Source organism: Rana temporaria, chromosome 3 (assembly GCF_905171775.1).
Source record: "Rana temporaria chromosome 3, aRanTem1.1, whole genome shotgun sequence".
Lineage (NCBI taxonomy): Eukaryota > Metazoa > Chordata > Amphibia > Anura > Ranidae > Rana > Rana temporaria.
In genome coordinates this window covers 166403758-166421354 of record NC_053491.1, presented here as the reverse complement: position 1 = coordinate 166421354, position 17597 = coordinate 166403758, and the positions used below count along the sequence as shown (strand labels likewise).

Genomic DNA, 17597 nt, shown 5'->3' with positions numbered 1-17597 from the left:
GTTTGGACTCTGGACTCTGGTGATCCTGTTATAAGTCAAGTGATAGAGGTGGTGGAATCTGGGCTCAGCCACCTTTAGTGAAAAATCTCCATATTTAATCCTGTTTTATGACTGCATTGCCTACCGTGTTTCCCCCGAAAATAAGCATGGGTCTTATATATATTTTGGCAACAAAAGACACAGTAGGGCTTATTTTCGGGGTAGGTCTTACCATGTAATGTACTGTGTTCTCTCTCCCTGCCTGTCAGGAATCCCCAGAGTGAACCGAGTTAAAATGCTTGTAATATCCTATAATCCACTGTATTACAGTAGTGTATAAAGTACAATGTGTGTGTTTCTGTAATATAGTTGTGCCAAATACCTTTGTTATAGCGCCGCTCTGCGCTTCTGTGACCCGCTGAAGCTCTCTTCTCCGCAATTATATTACAGAAACGCAAACATTGTACATTATATAATAATACTGTAGTAGAGGGGATTATAGGATTTTACAAGCATTTTAAACTAGGGCTTATTTTCGGGGTAGGGCTTATATTACAGACCTCCTGGAAAATAACGCTAGGTCTTATTTTCAGGGTAGGTCTTACTTTCGGGGAAACACGGTAGTAGTAAATTTTTATAAGGTTGTGGTTATATTTGTATAACTTTGTCTTTGTTGACTCGCTTACCTTCAATATACTTCAATAGAAGGTGATTTTAAGTTTAAACTGGTGTGGGTTTTTTTGTATAAAGGGTGTGTCAGGGTGGTCGAGTTAATACACCACTCAATTCAGTAAACGAAGAATCACTTCAGATGGCTTACCAAACTAGCTTCTGTGGGGTGTGCTACATTTTATTTTTTATCAATATACAAAATACAAAGTGAGTGAAGAGAAGAAAATGTCAAATCAAATCAATATTTGATGTGACTACCCTTTGGCTTCAAACCAGCATCTAATCTCACGCTCACTTGGTACACTTGCACAAAGTCAGGGATTTTGTAGAATTAGAGTCAATTATACCAAGTAGGTGCTAATGATCATACATTTTTTATAAAAACAAAGTAATTAACTGGAACAGTTGTGTAGGAGGCTTAAAACTGTAGGTAACGGTAGGAACAGCCAACCTCTGCTACTAAGGTGAGATTGTGGAAGATAGCTTCATGTCCTAGGAGGTCATACTCGATGGCAAGACTGAGCACAGCAACAAGACACAAAGGGCCAGATCCACAAAAACGGGCGTATATTTAGGCGGGCGTATCGCATCTCATATGCACTACGCCGCCGTAAATCAGAGTGGTTCGTAGGGTATCCACAAAGAACTTGCTCCCATATGTGGGCCGGCGTAACGTAAATCTGCCGGCGTAAGCCCGCCTAATTCAAAGTAGGCTTGGAGTGGGCGTGTTGTATGCTAATCTAGTATGACCCCACGTAATTGACGCTTTTTACGAACGGCGCATGCGCCGTCCGTCGACGTATCCCAGTGCGCATTAGCAAAATCACGTCGCAAATAGTCAATGCTTTCGACGTGAACGTAACTTACGCAAAGCCATATTCGCGAACGATTTACGCAAATGGCGTAAACAACGAAAAATTCTACGCTGTCCCGACGTCCATACTTAACATTGCGTACGCCTCATAGAGGCAGGGGTAACGTTACGCCGAAAAAAGCCTTACGTAAACGACGTTAAAAAATTGCGCCGGGCGGAGGTATGTTTGAGAATCGGCGTATCTATCTAATTTGCATACTGTTCGCGGAAATCAACGAAAGCGTCACCTAGTGGCCAGCGTAAATATGCACCTAAGATCCGACGGCGTACTAAGTCGTACGTCGGTAGGATCTAGCCCACATGGCGTATCTTGTTTTGTGGATACAAAACAAAGATACGGCGGCGCATCGTAGAACTTACGCGGTGTATCAATAGATACGCCATCGTAACTCTTTGTGGATCTGGCCCACAGTAGTTATACTGCATCAGCAAGGTCTCTCCCAGGCAAAGATTTCAAAGCAGACTGGGGTTTCAAAATCTGCTGCTCAAGCTCCTTTGAAGAAGCACAAAGAAATGGGCAATGTTGACGACAAGTAATCATAATTATTTCCCTTCGATATCAGATGTCCAGCAAAGCCATCATCACAGAACTGGCACAAACCAGCGGGACCCAGGTATACCTATCTGCTTTGTGGGGAAGCCTGCCGAGAAGTAGTCTTCATGGAAGAATTGTGGGCAAAAAGCCATACCTCCCATGTGGAAACAAGGCTAATGTGTGTGTGCCTGCCCATTCTAATAAGTTGCCCTCCTGAGTCCTGTCCCTGAGCTAATAATTACTATATTGAAAATAAAATAAGAAAATGCTTTTTGCCTTAATATCTACCTTAAAACTGTAGTTTTGTAACTATTGGAAATGCCATTAAAACCTTGGCCATGTCAGTAAATTTTTGGTGTTGTGTCAGTAAATTTAAATCTGGTAGGTTGGCAACACTGGACGGAGGTTCTCGGTCACCCTGTGCCCCTATTAGAGACACAGGGTGACTTAGACATAGGAGGTGCATGGGAAACTGAAACAAGGGCTTCCCAACCTCTCCAAAGGAATTCTGGGTTCCACAGGCCCCTCCCCCCCCGCCCAAAGTGACTCCCATCACAGTGATTAAAAACTTCAGCCCCGAAAAGGATTTACCCCCTTAATGACCAGGCCATTTTTTGCGATAAGGCACTGCGTCGTTTTAACGGACACTTGCGCGGTCGTGCGAAGCTGTACACAAACAAAGTTTATGTCATTTTTTTCACAAATAGAGCTCTCTTTTTTGTTTTCCAACTTTTTTTTTTGTTTACAAACAAATAGAGCTTTCTTTTGGTGGTATTTGATCACCTCTGCAGTTTGAATTTTTTACGCTATAAACAAAAACATTTTAAAATGTTTTACTTTCTGCTATAAAACATAAAAAAAAAGTAAAAAAAACGAATTTATTCATCAATTTAGGCCAATATGTATTCTTCTACATGACCGTGCAACTGTCATTCAAAGTACGACGGCGCTAAGGCTGCATTCACACCTGAGCATTTTGTCGCCTGAAGAGCGATGCTCCAAAACGCTAGAGGGGAAAAAATACATTATTCTCAATGGAGATGGTTCACATCTCCACTCCAAAACGCCTGACGCTGAACGCCTGAAGCTCAAACAAGTTCCGGACCCTTTTTTGTCGCGCGAATGGGGCGGTTTGGGCGTTTTTGAGCGTTTTCATTTCCCATAGAAAGTAATGGAAACGCTCGATTCAAGCGACTAGCGCGACAACGAGAGTTTGCTACGGGCGTTTTGACGCTTTAATCAATAGAACATTTCACCCAGGCAGAAGATAAAAAAAATCTACCAACATAGCAACAAGTGATGAAAAGATGATAATTTTTCCTATTGGCTAAAATAACAAACGGCGAAGTACAAAAACGTCGGACGACGCTGTATGCAAACGCGCAAATACGCATGACAAAACGCCGGAAAAAACGCCGGAAAAAACAACCAAATAAGCTACGCTCAGGTGTGAATGCAGCCTAAAAGCTGGTCTGGGCAGGGAGACGGTGAAAGTACCTGATATAGCTAAAATCTTACATTGAGAGCAAAAAAAAAAGCTCCATCAATAAAAGGGATATACTGTATATCACTTCAGAATTGTAACAGATGACATTACACTGAACTGGCGCAGTGCGGCCGGTGAGGGCGCTGTTCTGAGACATGACGTCTCATCCTCTCCTCCCGCCTCTGTCACAGCACAGCGCGCTCCCGTCACCCCAGCCCGAGCGCGCTCCCCGTCCCTTCTCCTGTGGGCGGGCCGCGGAGGGGACCTCAGACTCCGCCCACATGTGTCGCGCGCAGTCAGTCAGGAAAAGGGGGTGAAGAAGATGGCGGATGTGGAGGAGCAGCTGTCTGATGAGGAGAAGGTCGGTGTTGTGTGGTGTGTGTGAAGGATGAGCTCCTCTCCTTGTAGAGGGAGGGGTGCGGGGGAGTCCTGTGTAGAGGGTGGGGGTCCCCGGTATGTGGGGGGCGGGGAGGTACCCGGCTGAGGTGTCTCAGGTAAGTGGGCTCCGGTCAGGGTGGGGTTGGCTGACTTCCGCCTCTTCTTTCTCCCAGCCGGTCCGCTCCTTGTACGGCCTCAGCCGAAAATAGGAGGCAGAAGGGCGGAGGCTGTCAGTGTGTGGGACATCCCCCTGTCACCGGTCACCCTGCACCCCCCACTCCTCCTCATCAGTCTGGGTGATGTCCGCCTATTACTGACCCAATGGGGGGGACTGTCACTAGTAATCTCTAGGAAATGGGGGTCTGTGTGATTACATGGCTGTCATTTTCTATGTTGATAGACTATAGATGATAACAGGGGACCTTATTTAAAACACACCATTCCTGTGCTTAAAGCGGAGTTCTTACTAAAAAAAATATTACAAGTCAGCAGCTACTGACTTTTAATAACCGGACACTTACGTGTCCTGCGGCCCAGCGATAGGGGGAGGAAGTCCCGCTCCTTGGCGCTGGCATTGTCGCTGTGGGCATGCACTGTGCATGCATGGGCTGGGCAATGTGACTGGTCAAGCAATCATCTGGGACCTGTAAAGTGTCCCAGATGATTGCTGAGAGGGAGAGGTGAGCTTTAAGGGTACTTTCACACTGGGGTGGCGTTGGCGGTAAAGCGCTGCTAGTTTTAGCAGTGCTTTTTGGCCGCAAGCAGGGTGCTATTAACCCCTGCTAGTGGCTGAAGAAGGGGTTAATAGTGCCCGTGTTGCAGCGTGCTGCCCATTCATTCCAATGGACAGTGTAGGAGCGCTGTATACATTGCTCCTACACTGCCCCAAAGATGCTGATTGCAGGACCCCAGTGTGAAAGCACTCAGCTTTCACACTGGGGAGCTAGGAGAGGCAGCTTTTAGGTGCTGATTAAGCAGAACTAAGCCCTTCACCATAACCATATGCCGACCAGCGCACAATGATATACGCACAATGGCTGGGCAAATGGGCATACAGGTAGGTCGTCTTTATGGCATTGTGGGTGCGTGCTGCCAGCGGGGCACGTGCACCCGCCACGTGCTCTGTGCCTGCGAGACCCGCCTGTATCCAGTGATCCTGTCACGGGGAGGCAGAACGAGCAGATGCCTATGTAAACAAGGCATTTCCCTGTTCTGCCTAGTGACAGGACAGTGATCTGCTGCTCCCTGTCATCGGGAGCAGGGATCACTGTCGTGTCACTGGTAGCCCACCCCCATAGTTAGAATCACTCCCTAGGATACACTTAACCCCCTTCAGTGGCCCCTAGTGTTTAACCCCTTCCTTGCCAGTGTCATTTACACAGTAATCGGTGCATTTTTATAGCTCTGATCGCTGTTTAAATGACAATGGTCCCAAAATGGCGTTAAGTGTCTGTTTCCGCCATAATGTCGCAGTCACGATAAAAAAACGCAGATCTCCGCCATTACAATGCCCAAAAAAATGCCATAAATCTATCCCCTATTTTGTAAACGCTATAACTTTTGTGTAAACCAATCAATATATACGCTTATTACGACTTTTTGCTGTAGATCTGGGGGGGGGGGGGGGGGAGATCTAAAATGAGGGGAAGCTCTGCTGATTTTATCATCCAATCTTGTGCAAGCAAAAATGCTGTTTTTTATCTTCCTTGCATGTCCCCCTCGGATCTACAGCGACTGAACTTGTAGTGCAAAGTGGCTTTGCCTTTCATAAATAACCCTCATTGTTGAGAGCATCACGCAGTTGCTGCAGATTTGTAGGTTCAAGAAACCAGTTTGAGGCATTTTGAGCTTTGTGACCTGGTGCATGTTCCTGCTGGAAGGAGCCATCAGAAGACGGGTACACTGTATCATAAAGTAATGGACATTGTCAGCAACAATACTCAGGTAGGCCGTGGCATTTAAACGATGCTCAAGAGGCCCAAAGTGTACCAAGAAAATATCCCCCACATCATTCCACCACCAGCCAGGACCGTTTATACAAATTCTGACCCTACCAACTGAATGTGAGACGACTCAGACCAGGCAATATTTTTCCAATCTTCTATTGTCCAATTTTTGGTGAGCCTGTGCAAATTGTAGCTTCAGTTTCCTGTTCTTAGCTGACAGGAGTGGTACCCTGTGTGGTCTTCTGCTGCTGTAGTCCATCTGCTTTAAGGTTCGATTTGTTGTGCATTCAGAGATGTATTCTGCATACCTTTGGTTGTAACAAGTGGTTATTGGAGTTTCTGTTGCCTATCATCTCAAACCAATTTGCCCATTCACCCCTGACATCAACAAGGCATCTTCCGCAACACAACTGCCATTCACTGGATATTTTCTCTTTTTCGGAGCATTCTCTGTAAACTCTAGAGCAGGGCTCGACAAAATCCGGGCGCCCGGTCGTAATTGCGACTAGAATTAGTGACTTGACACCTGGGGAAGCATAGGCCTGCAGAAGGCCGCAAAGCCGCGGCCGGCCCGGCCCAACGCGATCGTGCGGTGGGGGCGCACGAAGACACAGGATACCCCATCCTGTGTCTCCGTGCGCGCTGGCCGGTAATTGAGGCCGCGACTTTGCGGCCTTCTGCAGGCCTAAGCTTCCTTCTGTAGTCTGGTGCCATCTTGTGGTGGCCACTGGCATTAAAGTAATCCAGCAATTCCTTTTTTTTTTTTTTTAAGTTTTCTTTATTCATTTCATTTCAAATCTTTACAAAAACATTTCATCTTACATACATCTGTATACCTTCAAATACATACATTACCCCTCCCCATTAAACCCGGTCTCAATATATTCCTCCTTAACCAATACTTTAAGCATGCAAGAGACCCCGAGGTCCCGAGCCCCTAATCTGCTCTATAGTGCCTTTTCCCACTGTCCTCTTATCTCGGCTTAGGGTTTAGCAAATACTATTTCTCTACTGAGGGTCAAGGTCCCCCTATTCGCGTAATATGTAAAAATTGAGAGAGATGAACTTGGGGAAAATAGAGATAAGAAAAGGAGAGAAGAAAAGAAAAGAAGGAACAGCACACACCCCCATATATGTGGACCTGACCCTTTGGTCATGCCTCTTATATTCGTGTCAAATAAAGCTACCCGCTCAATAAAGTGCCTGTGCAGTATATCAATTGGATGTGAAAAAAAAAAAAGGAAGGGGTGAGTTTATATACTTTATAATATACCCATCCCATTAAGTTCGTGTATATAGTGTTTAATAAAGTGCCCCCAAAAAAAAAGAGGAGGAGCCCTATTGTTAGCTGAAGTATATTAAACTTTAGCCCGATAAAGGACTCTAATTATAGGGATTATTCATACAGCCCCAAGCACCACGAACCCCCCCCCCGTGTATGTGCACTGGACATGGCTATCCATGTCTCGTGAGAGTAAGTCTAAATTTTAGACTCCCTGATCTCTAAGTGCCAGTGCAGTAAATTTCTAGAGAGAAAAAAAAGAAGTGTATTACACGTATGTTTAGTGTCATGATGCAGCAATTCTAATGGAGCTTCCCCAGTGTTTTCACTGCCATCTCCTTCCCTCTAATTAGAACCCCCAAACATTATATATATTTTTTATTCTAACACCCTAGAGAATAAAATGTCGTTGCAATACTTTTTGTCACACCGTATTTGCGCAGCGGTCTTACAAGCGCACTTTTTTGGGAAAAAGAAAATACACTTTTTTTTATTAAAAAGTAAGACAACAGTAAAGTTAGCCCAATTATTTTTTTTTATATTGTGAAAGATAATAATATGCCGAGTAAATTGATACCCAACATGTCACGCTTTAAAAATGCGCCCGCTCGTGGATTGGCGACAAACTTTTACCCTTTAAAATCTCCATAGGCAACGTTTAAAAAATTCTACAGGTTGCATGTTTTGAGTTACAGAGGAGGTATAGGGCTAGAATCTTTGCTCTCGCTCTACCAATCGCGGCGATGCCTCACGTGTGGTTTGAATACCATTTACACATGCGGGCGCTTCTGCGCGCAAGCTCGGCGGGACGGGGGGCTCATTTTCTGGCTCCTAACTTTTTTAGCTGGCTCCTAGATTCCAAGAAAATTTGTCAAACCCTGATCTAGAGATGCCTTGTGTGAAAATCCCAAGAGATCAGCAGTTTTTAAAATACCCAGAACAGCCCGTCTGGCAGCAACAACTATGCCTCGTTCACAGTCATTTATAAATCCCCTTTTTCCCCATTCTGCTGCCATAACCGAGGTATCCATCTCTTCGGACGGCGGTTCGGTAAACGATAATGGTGGTCTCTGCAAGATCATTATCAGCGGGGGGAGAGGGCCCCTCCCGCCACTTTCCCGCGCCCTTCGCCACTTACTGGAGCCGTCGGTAGCAGTGGAGGTGATCGGGTCCTATCCGTGGCTGGGTATAGATAAGATTGAGGGCAAGATGGGCCCCCGCCCGTCTCCATACCATAGCACGGTGTAAGCGACGTCAAAACGTCACTTCCGCTCATAGTTCTTAAAGGGCCATTTTATTTTTGTCACTTTTTTCAAATGACAACTTTTTTTATTATTATTGCATTTTAGTGTAAATATGAGATCTGAGGTCTTTTTGATCCCAGATCTCATATTTAAGAGGACCTGTCATGCTTTTTTTCTATTACAAGGGATGTTTACATTCCTTGTAATAGGAATAAGCGACCCCATTTTTTTTTTTTTTTTTTTTTCAATCGCCCCATCCCGACGAGCTTGCTCACAGAAGCGAACGCATACGTGAGCAGCGCCGCATATAAAAACTGTGTTCAAATCACACATGTGAGGTATCGCCACAAATGTTAGAGCGAGAGCAATAATTCTAGCCCTAGACCTCCTCTGTAACTCAGAACATGCAACCTGTAGACTTTTTTTAAACGTCACCAAGGAGATTCTTAAGGGTAAAAGTTTGACGCAATTCCACGAGCGGCACAATTTTAAAGCGTGACATGTTGGGTATCAATTTACTCAGCGTAACTTTACTGTTGTCTTAATTCACTTTTTTGAATTAAAAAATATTTCCAAAAGTGCACCTGTAAGACCGCTGCGCAAATACATTGTGACAAAAAGAATTGCAATGACCACCATTTTGTTCTCTAGGGTGTTAGAAAAAATATGTATATAATGTTTGGGGTTTCTAAGTAATTTTATAGCAAAAAAAATGTTTTTTTACTTGTAAACACAGAGTCTAAAAAACAGACTCAGGGCTGAAGTGGTTGGAACTTTACCTTTATCTTCACAAATAGAAATGTTTACAAATGGAAATCTACAAACAGATAAGAGATGTAGATATATGCAGGCTTTTCATTCTTTGTATACCTTTTATATTTCTGAACTTCCCCATTCTTCTTACACTGACCCGTTTCAATAAAGGAAGATAAAACCATCTTTCTTTACTTCCTGAAACTCGGGGTGTGCCTTATTGACCATATGACAGTGCACATTGTGTGAAGGGGAAGGCACTGGTGACGTAGCCTACCCAGGATGCATCTCGGAATCCAGGGCTACATCACCAGTACCTCACTAAACTAGGAAGTTTTAAATAAACTGTAACTTTAAGTAAAAGCAAACCATATTTGTTTAAAGTGGTTGTAAATGTTTGATTTAAAACAAAATGCTTATACTTACCTGCTCTGTGCAATAGTTTTGCACAGTGCAGCCCCGATCCTCTTCTTCTGGTGTCCCCCGCCGGACTACAGGCCCCTCCTTTTCATTGGGCGCCCCCACGGCAAGCCGCTCACTACCGAGTACCCTGATGTGTCCATTGACACAGACAGTGGGACACAGCCCACCCCCCCACATCACAGCTTTTGATTGACAGCAGCGAGATCCAATGGCTCCTGCTGCTATCAATCTGTCCAATGAAGTGAGCAACATCGGCTGGACCTGCTGCGCTCGTGCCCATAGCTTGATCGGACTGAGGTAAGAAAGGGGGGGGGGGGCTGCAGCACAGAGGATTTTTCACCTTCATGCATGAAGGTGAAAGATCTTGCGGCTGTAGCAAATTGGATCGTGCTCTGCTGTTGTGGGTTTTTTTTTTTTTTTTCTTCCTCTGGATCAACTGTGGGTATAAAATTGGGTATATGGGATTGTGTGATATTATTTATTTATTTTTTTCATGGTTGGACTGGATGGATTTTTTCAACCTGACTAACTATGTAACCACTTTAAAACTTGTCATAAATAAATACATACAAATGGCCCCTGGGAGCTTACCATAATGTTCTAGTATGCACTGCACATTAACACAAACTTACCTGCTAAACAATCCCCTCCAGCGCTGAAATGTCAGCACTCTCGACTGTCACGGGTGCTTTTAAAGGGTCACTAAAGGAATTTTTTTTTTTTTTTTGCTGAAATGGCTGTTTACAGGGTATAGAGACATAAAAGTTAACTGATTCCTTTTAAAAATGATTACAAATAGATACAAATCAATCATATAATGTGCCTGCAGTTTAGTTTCACTTTTAAACTGGTTTCCTGTTCCTGTGAACTAGAGACACAAAAAACATACAAATCCAGGGCAGTGTTTTGTTTTTAAAATGAATCTGATTGGTTCTGTTAAGTTTTAGACACACAGTAATGACAGCTTAGACCACCGTGAAAGCTCCCAGTACTGTGGTTATAAGGAAACGGACAACCAGGAAGTGTGGAGATCACAGCAGTTTTACAGCAACTTCAAAGCAAAAACGAACAATAAGGACATGAAACCAGTACTGCAGTAAGGTAAAGGAAGCTATTTAGCTAAAAAAAAAAAATTTCCTTTAGTGATCGTTTAACTTCTCCCAATCATCTTTCTTGGTTGGCCATTCTATGATGGCATCGCTCCTACATATGCACATGTGAGTGGTATAAAGCTGTGCCATATGTGTATGCTGAGTTGTGCATGCGTGGCTCAGTGTACATTACCACTGACCAGTATGGAGGAAGACGTATGACAGAAGAGACCAATGGGGTTCCTTCTGTCATGCAAATGCTACCTGCCAGCTATATTTTCAGAATGGAGTCCCTCTTTAACTAATGAATGTAAGATAATCTCTTATTACCATGCAAAGCTGTATGCTGCTGTGATTTGTAGAGAAAGGTCTGCTTTAATATGGGAGGACTCTGTCAGTTTTTTATCAACGTCTGTAGACCTAGTGTGGGAATTCTCCACACTTCCTGCACCAGAAATACAACAGGAATAGAGAAGATTTGCAAACTTGGTCTCTAGGAATAGTAAAGCAGCATGAACCGGATTAAATGTAGGCCAGGAGGAGGTCCCAGGCACTTGTCAATGAATTCTGGACATGCCACTTGACCCAAGTCTTTTCCACTGATGTGGGGGTTTTCCTGTGCATTCCTGACCAGTCTACAAACCAGAGAATTCTCAGTCCTGATACACTGGGGTGCAGTAAAAACATACATCTCTTTGCTTGTTTGTTTGATTCTGAGCAACAGTAAAAAACCTCAGTCTGGCATACGCTGCAGAGGAATGTTGATATCTGTGGAAGCAGCAGACTCTCTGCAGCATGTTGACCAGCCCTACTGCCTATCCTTGCAGAATCGAAGCTAGAGCTCTCCAATCGGCAGCTCTGACTAAGAGGAGGTCCATACTTTATCACTGCAGAGTAGGGCTGGCGAAAAAATCGATTTGAATCTAGAATCGAGTTGAGAGGTCAAATCGATTCAGGTTTTCAGCAAATCGATTTTTTTTTTCCACCAGGACTGGCGGGTAGGAGTTTTTAGGCGAGGCCGGACGCCGTGGACTAGGAGGAAGCCGCGGCCTCCCTAAAAACTCCTACCCACAGCTCCTCAGGACCGGTGATCTGCCAATATGGTTTCGGCTATCCAGATGGTTCCTGTAAGGACTGCACAGGCGCAATCCTTGCCTCGGCCGGCATCCAGGGCGACGTGGAATTTGAGGAAATTTGAGGAAAGTGGCCAGTCGGCCTCGCTTCGCTTGGATGGCTCGCTCCGATCGCTTGGCCTCCTGGCTCTTTTTTTAACATCCTCCAATCCACGGGGATGTTAAGGAATGAGCCTGGATGCCGGCCGAGGTTCGGAGATTTCCATCGGCAAGGATTGGGCCTGCGCAGTCCTTACAGGAACCATCTGGATAGGGGAACCATAACGACAAGTCACCGATGTGGTGCCCATAAAAAATAGATAAATTAGAAAATTCGAATCATGAATCGAGTTTTTTTTTTTTTTTTTTTTTTTTTTTTTAATCGCCCAGCTCTACTGCAGAGAGACAACTACTTCCACGTAGATAATTGTTTACCTGGTTTTGCTTTCTTTGGCAAGATACTGCTTATTGAGACAGCAGAAATAAGACGGGTGGAGGGGATTTTATGTAAATTGGAGCAGACACAATAAGGAGGAGCATGGCAACTAACCAGGTTCTGGTTTTCATTTTCGAAACTTAACTGACCAAGCTAAATATAGGAGCTGATTGGTTGCTATGAACAGGAACTCCAATTTTAGACAAATGCAATGGCAAGGCCAAGTACACTTTAGTGTTGTGTTGGTCATTGGAAATGTATTCCATATATTTTTTTTTCTTTTACCAGGTACGTGTAGCAGCACAATTCATTATCCATTCTCCACCAGGGGAGTTCAACGAAGTATTTAATGGTGAGTAACTCCAGGGTAATGGAAATAATGACTTTTAGCAGAGCAGATGAATTGGACATATTTTTAATGCATCTTTGTTTAATTTTTGGCAAAGAATAAAACATGGCATAGAAAAGCACAGCAAGCACACAAAATGAAAGTATGTCTGTTACTACAGTCTTATTGTTACAGATCTGCAAAAGTTACGTGAATTTATCAAATCATGTCCTCTTGACAAGTAGACCCAGAGGAATTATTTCTTTACTGCCTGAGGCATTAAAGTGTTTGTTACCCCAACAATTCATATTTCTGAGATGTCTGTGTTACCATGTACTTGTATGATAAAGTATCTTGTTCTCTTTGCATTGCTTGCTTTGTATGAAATACATGGTAATCCCTCTACTTTCCTATTTCAAACTGACCACACTAGGCATGTAAGCACATCTGTCCCAGCATGGTCAGTTTTCTTCTTTGCCTTTTACTTGGAAGTACAGCCTGCCTGTACTCCAGTGATCAGATTGTGCTGACATGCCCCCTGCACAGCTATTTCTCTGCCCCTAGCTAGACAGGTTTACCCTCACTTCCTGTCCTGTCCAAACGGGAACTTCCAGGAGTTCTAACCTTCTCCTACTCTACTAAAGAAAATAATTTTATTTCTGTCTGTAGTTGGAGTGTTCCCTTCACTCTTGTCTTGTAAATTGATGTCAGGAGAAGATTAATTGAGGAATCTATAACCGAGCCTTAGCTGTAAAAGCTGTACTTCGTTCAAAACGAAATAAAGCTCTTTATTCTGTCGAATCAGTTACAGCTGGGATCGGCTGCATCAGCACTGCTTGTTTTTGGTGCAGTCTGGGTAGTTTTAGCACCAGTTTAGAGCTCAGCATATGTTGTTTGTACTATTATCTTTCTTTTTCAAACTGAAGAAAAATATATTCGACTATATTTTCAATGAGTTGAGGTTATTTATGGATTTTAAAGAATTTAATTATTGTTAGGTTAAGTATCTCCGGCAAAACTTTTTTTTTTTTTCGACATCTTTGATAAAGTGGGGTGGGTTATAACCTCTGTCACATTTTGTATTGATGTCAGTGTCCCCATTGGTGACATTTACCCCTCTATTTGTACTGGTAACTATTGTCACAGAGAGAGAAAATGAGGGAAAATCTAGGATTGTAGAGCTATCCCCAGAACATGAAGCAAAGGGAAATGTTAAAAAAAATAAAAATATTGTTTTCTGCCAGCCGGGATTGCACCCCATGGCCCCCCTCTGTTGGCAGCATGCAACAGTACTGCAGGAAGCTCTGCCCCATCAATACTGAATGAGGGGTCACAGTGGAGCAGCCGATTGGTTGATTCGCGCGGCTAGCAGCCCGCGCTGACAAGAGCCTATTTATAGGACCGGGTGAGGTGGCCGCTCAGACCGTCTCCGACGCGCAGCGACGCCCACCCGCCCCCCTCCTTTTTTCTTCAAGTCATGATGTCGTCCAAAGTGGGGAGTAGTCGTCCAGCTTTGGCTGGATGGACAGCAAATAATTTTATTAAAGATAGTTTAGCCAAGATGGCTTATTTATTTTATTTATTTGAGATTGTAACCCCCCATCCTTGTGGATGACACCGTGGCCAATTTTAAATCCAAATTTAATAAATGTGTTATATTACATTGGTGTGTTGTCTTTTTTTTATGCTATATACCTTTGTGCTAGCCCATGTGTTGATGGAGGAATCGAGCTATTTTTTTTTCCTTCCACCTATTGTAGAGGGAAAGAAACATCAAGTAATCTATAGGCTGCTTCCCCTCTAATTTCCTATTACACTTCTGTTAAGGAAGTAAAAGAACATTTCCCCAGTAGTAGACAGACGGCAAAACATAACCTGGCAGAAAGTTGTAAACCTCATACGTGGAAAATGAACAAAGCGCACTCTACTATAGTGTGTACTTACCTGAATCCAAATCAGAGAGCGGATCCTCTCTGATCTGTCCTCCTTTTTGAGTGGCTGATCAGGCGCTAAAGCGGCACTGTATAGTTAACTGTGTGTGTGTGTGTTTTTTTTATTTTATTATTATTATCCTCCTGATACAACCGCCTCCCAGGAGATGTCCCCCCAAAGCTGTGTATAATTCCCTATATGATGGTTGTTTCCATTACCTCTCAAGAGTAGGTTTTGCTGGAGTTCTGTGCTCTGGCACTGTAGTGTGTGTGTGTGTGTGTGTGTGTGTGTGTGTGTGTGTGTGTGTCAGATCCCCACCCTTTGTCTGCTAGAGCTGAAATAAAAAAAAATCCTTTTATCTGTATGTCTTTAGAAGGTTCTAAAGGAGAAATGGCTTTAAATAAACAGTTACAACCTGTATAAGAGGAATTGTTTCATATGTGTGTCACCTGAGGCCAGTCACTTCACTGGGTACACGTTGAGGGTTTACAACCACTCTTTCTAAAACTAGTGGGATCTGGATGCAAGATAGGGTGGTTAAGCAAGTTCTTTGGTCCCATGCATACTCTTTAATTTTATTACATCGGCATTGTATTAGCAATACAAACAATAGTTATTTCTCTTTCGTCCATGGACGGACGCAGCTTCCTTAAAATTTGACGTTTGGGTTATGTTCCGTCTTAGAAGAGGACTAGGCAGACATGTTGGATATATAAAAACATGTAGTTGTAACAAAGCTGAACAGCCCCACCCAGGGGCGGTCCCTCTGGTCATAACCCCTCACCCTGCACTCAGCAGCTCAGTTTTTTTTCTGCCTAGTGTAGAAGGACCTGGCTCCCTAAGGGCCCATGGTCCTGGAGAACTTTTTTTTTTTTTTATTATTATTCGATCCTGAGATCTACTATCAACTGCTGGCTGGGTGACAGGCTGGATAATATAGATCCTTGTAGTCTCCCCAGTCCGGCCATCGAGCATGAGCAGGCCTTAGCTACGCGCTGGGTCGGCCACGACATACCCCGTCTGCTCCAGGGGCGGCCGGTGATCTATATGCTCCGGAGTCCACATATGACCGGACTACTGCTGTCCAGTCACAGTGGGCCGTGGCCGGCAGCCACTCCATACTGCTCGGTTTGGGTCTGTCGGGAACGCGTCGAGCAGTCCTCGCAAGGATGGGTAAGTAGATTTCTCCTGTCTTGGCAGGATGGAATAGCTGGGCATTCCTGGGGTGGTCGATTAGGGGGTCTCTAGTCCTCCCTTTCCTCTCTCCCCATGCTATGCTGGGCCTGCTGTGTGCCTCACAAGGGGTTCCTGAGGGGGGCTCTGGGACCTAGCTGGGGGCTACAAGGGGTGCCCGGGTCCGCTCTAGTGTAGGTGGTCTGCTTTTCAGGCCCTTATTTTTTACCTCCGTACGATCCGCGCCATTTTGGAAGCGCCGGTGCCATTTTCTTTTGGCCGTGCTGTTATATGTAATACAGCGGCGGCCATTTTCTTGTAGCCACACTGTGTCTATGGAAGATACAGCAGTCGGCCATTTTCTTGTAGCCGCGCTGTCTATATAGCTAATACAGCGGTCGGCTATTTTCTCGTAGCTCGCGCCCTTTTTTCCTGAGGTTACTGGCGGCTATCTTTTTGAGGCCTTTTTACATTGGTTTGGCCTCTAGCGATACTTCTCTATTCTGAACGGCAGATCACCTCAGAGACACCTCGGGCACATGCTGTGCGGGGGTTAGAGCGGACAGCAGCGCCTGGTGCAGGGTGGTGAGTCCTCTGGGAATACCCCTTGGTCTGTGCAGCTAGGAGGGTGGGCATTTTTGTACCTTAACTTAGTCCCTGAGTGGCTGTCAGGTGTGTGGTCAGCATGGCGTCAGAAGCTCGCGCTTTCCCAGACATTCCTGTGTTGGCAACCGGTTCCCCGGCACCTGCGGTACCTATGGATGTTTTGTCGGCATTCCTGGAGTCATTTGTTGCCAGGGTGGAGGCGGTGTGCGGAGAAAAAGGGGGGTAAAAAATGCCCCTCCCCCACCATCTTCTGGGGAAAGCTCTGACTGTGAAATGGGACCCCTGTTCTGAAGGGTCAGAGTATGTGGACCAGGACATAGCTGCTATCATTCAGATATCAGGATTTTCAGCCGGCGATTCCCTACACCATAAGTACGATCATAGCGGCTATTTTTCGCCGCTTAATCGTTCTTACGGACGACGAAAGGGGACGTTCTGCCATACTCTGGTGCTTCTACCGACTAGCTGCTACAATTGGTGAGTCGGAGAAAGGATCCGCTGGCCCTGGATGCTGATCATATAGAGTCTCTATGATCGTCGGAGGCCGGGCGCAGTGTTATGATGTCGCGCACGGCCTTTGCAATAAAAAAAACGGCGCCGGATCGGCTGGAAAGCGGTGATCTTCTTCCTTTTTTTTTTTTTTTTTTATTTTAGGCTTCCCAGCCTAGTGGTGAGAGATGGGGTCTTATTGACCCCATATCTCACTGTAAAGAGGTCCTGTCATGTCATTCTATTTATTTTTTATTTTTATAAAGTGCCCGTGTGCTCTCACACAGAAGGGAACGCATACATAAGTCCCGCCCACATATGAAAGCGGTGTTCAAACCACACATGTGAGGTGTCGCCGCGAACATTGGAGTGAGAGAAATAATTCTAGCCCTAGACCTCCTCTAACTCAAAACATGTAACCAGTAAAACAATTTAAAGCGTCGCCTATGGGGATTTTTAAGTAACGAAGTTTGGCGCCATGCAATTTTGAAGCGTGACATGTTGGGTATCTATTTATTCAGCGTAACTTCGTCTTTCACATTATGCAAGATAAAACGTTGCAATTGTATTCTCTAGGTTCTCTGCTAAAAAAAACACATATCATGTTTGGGGGTTCTATGTCATTTTGATTTTTATATGTAGGAGCAAAGTGGTTAACTATGTAACTACAGTATATGTATAACCAACAGGTGCTTGCTGCAAACCATATATAGAATAAAAAGATTTTATTTTTAATGCTACAGATTAATTTTAAATGTGAAAAAGTAAGTTATCCAGAGGTGTCTGTGGCAGCTTTAATTGTTTCTTGCACATCTGAATGGCAGGCTGTTTTGGAAAGGCAAAATACAGTAATGTCAT

At 44.4% G+C, this 17597-nt stretch overlaps 1 protein-coding gene across 1 annotated transcript in view; it reads left to right on the top strand.

The window, feature by feature from the left end:
- The first annotated feature begins 3805 nt into the window (after positions 1-3805).
- LOC120931870 (F-actin-capping protein subunit alpha-2-like) overlaps positions 3806-17597 on the top strand; it is a 50493-nt gene continuing 36701 nt past the window's right edge. Inside the window, exons 1-2 of the mRNA XM_040343771.1 lie at positions 3806-3907; positions 12500-12563. Of these exons, the coding sequence (XP_040199705.1) occupies positions 3869-3907; positions 12500-12563 (103 nt within the window). The 5' untranslated portion in view covers positions 3806-3868. The remainder of the gene's footprint in view (positions 3908-12499; positions 12564-17597) is intronic.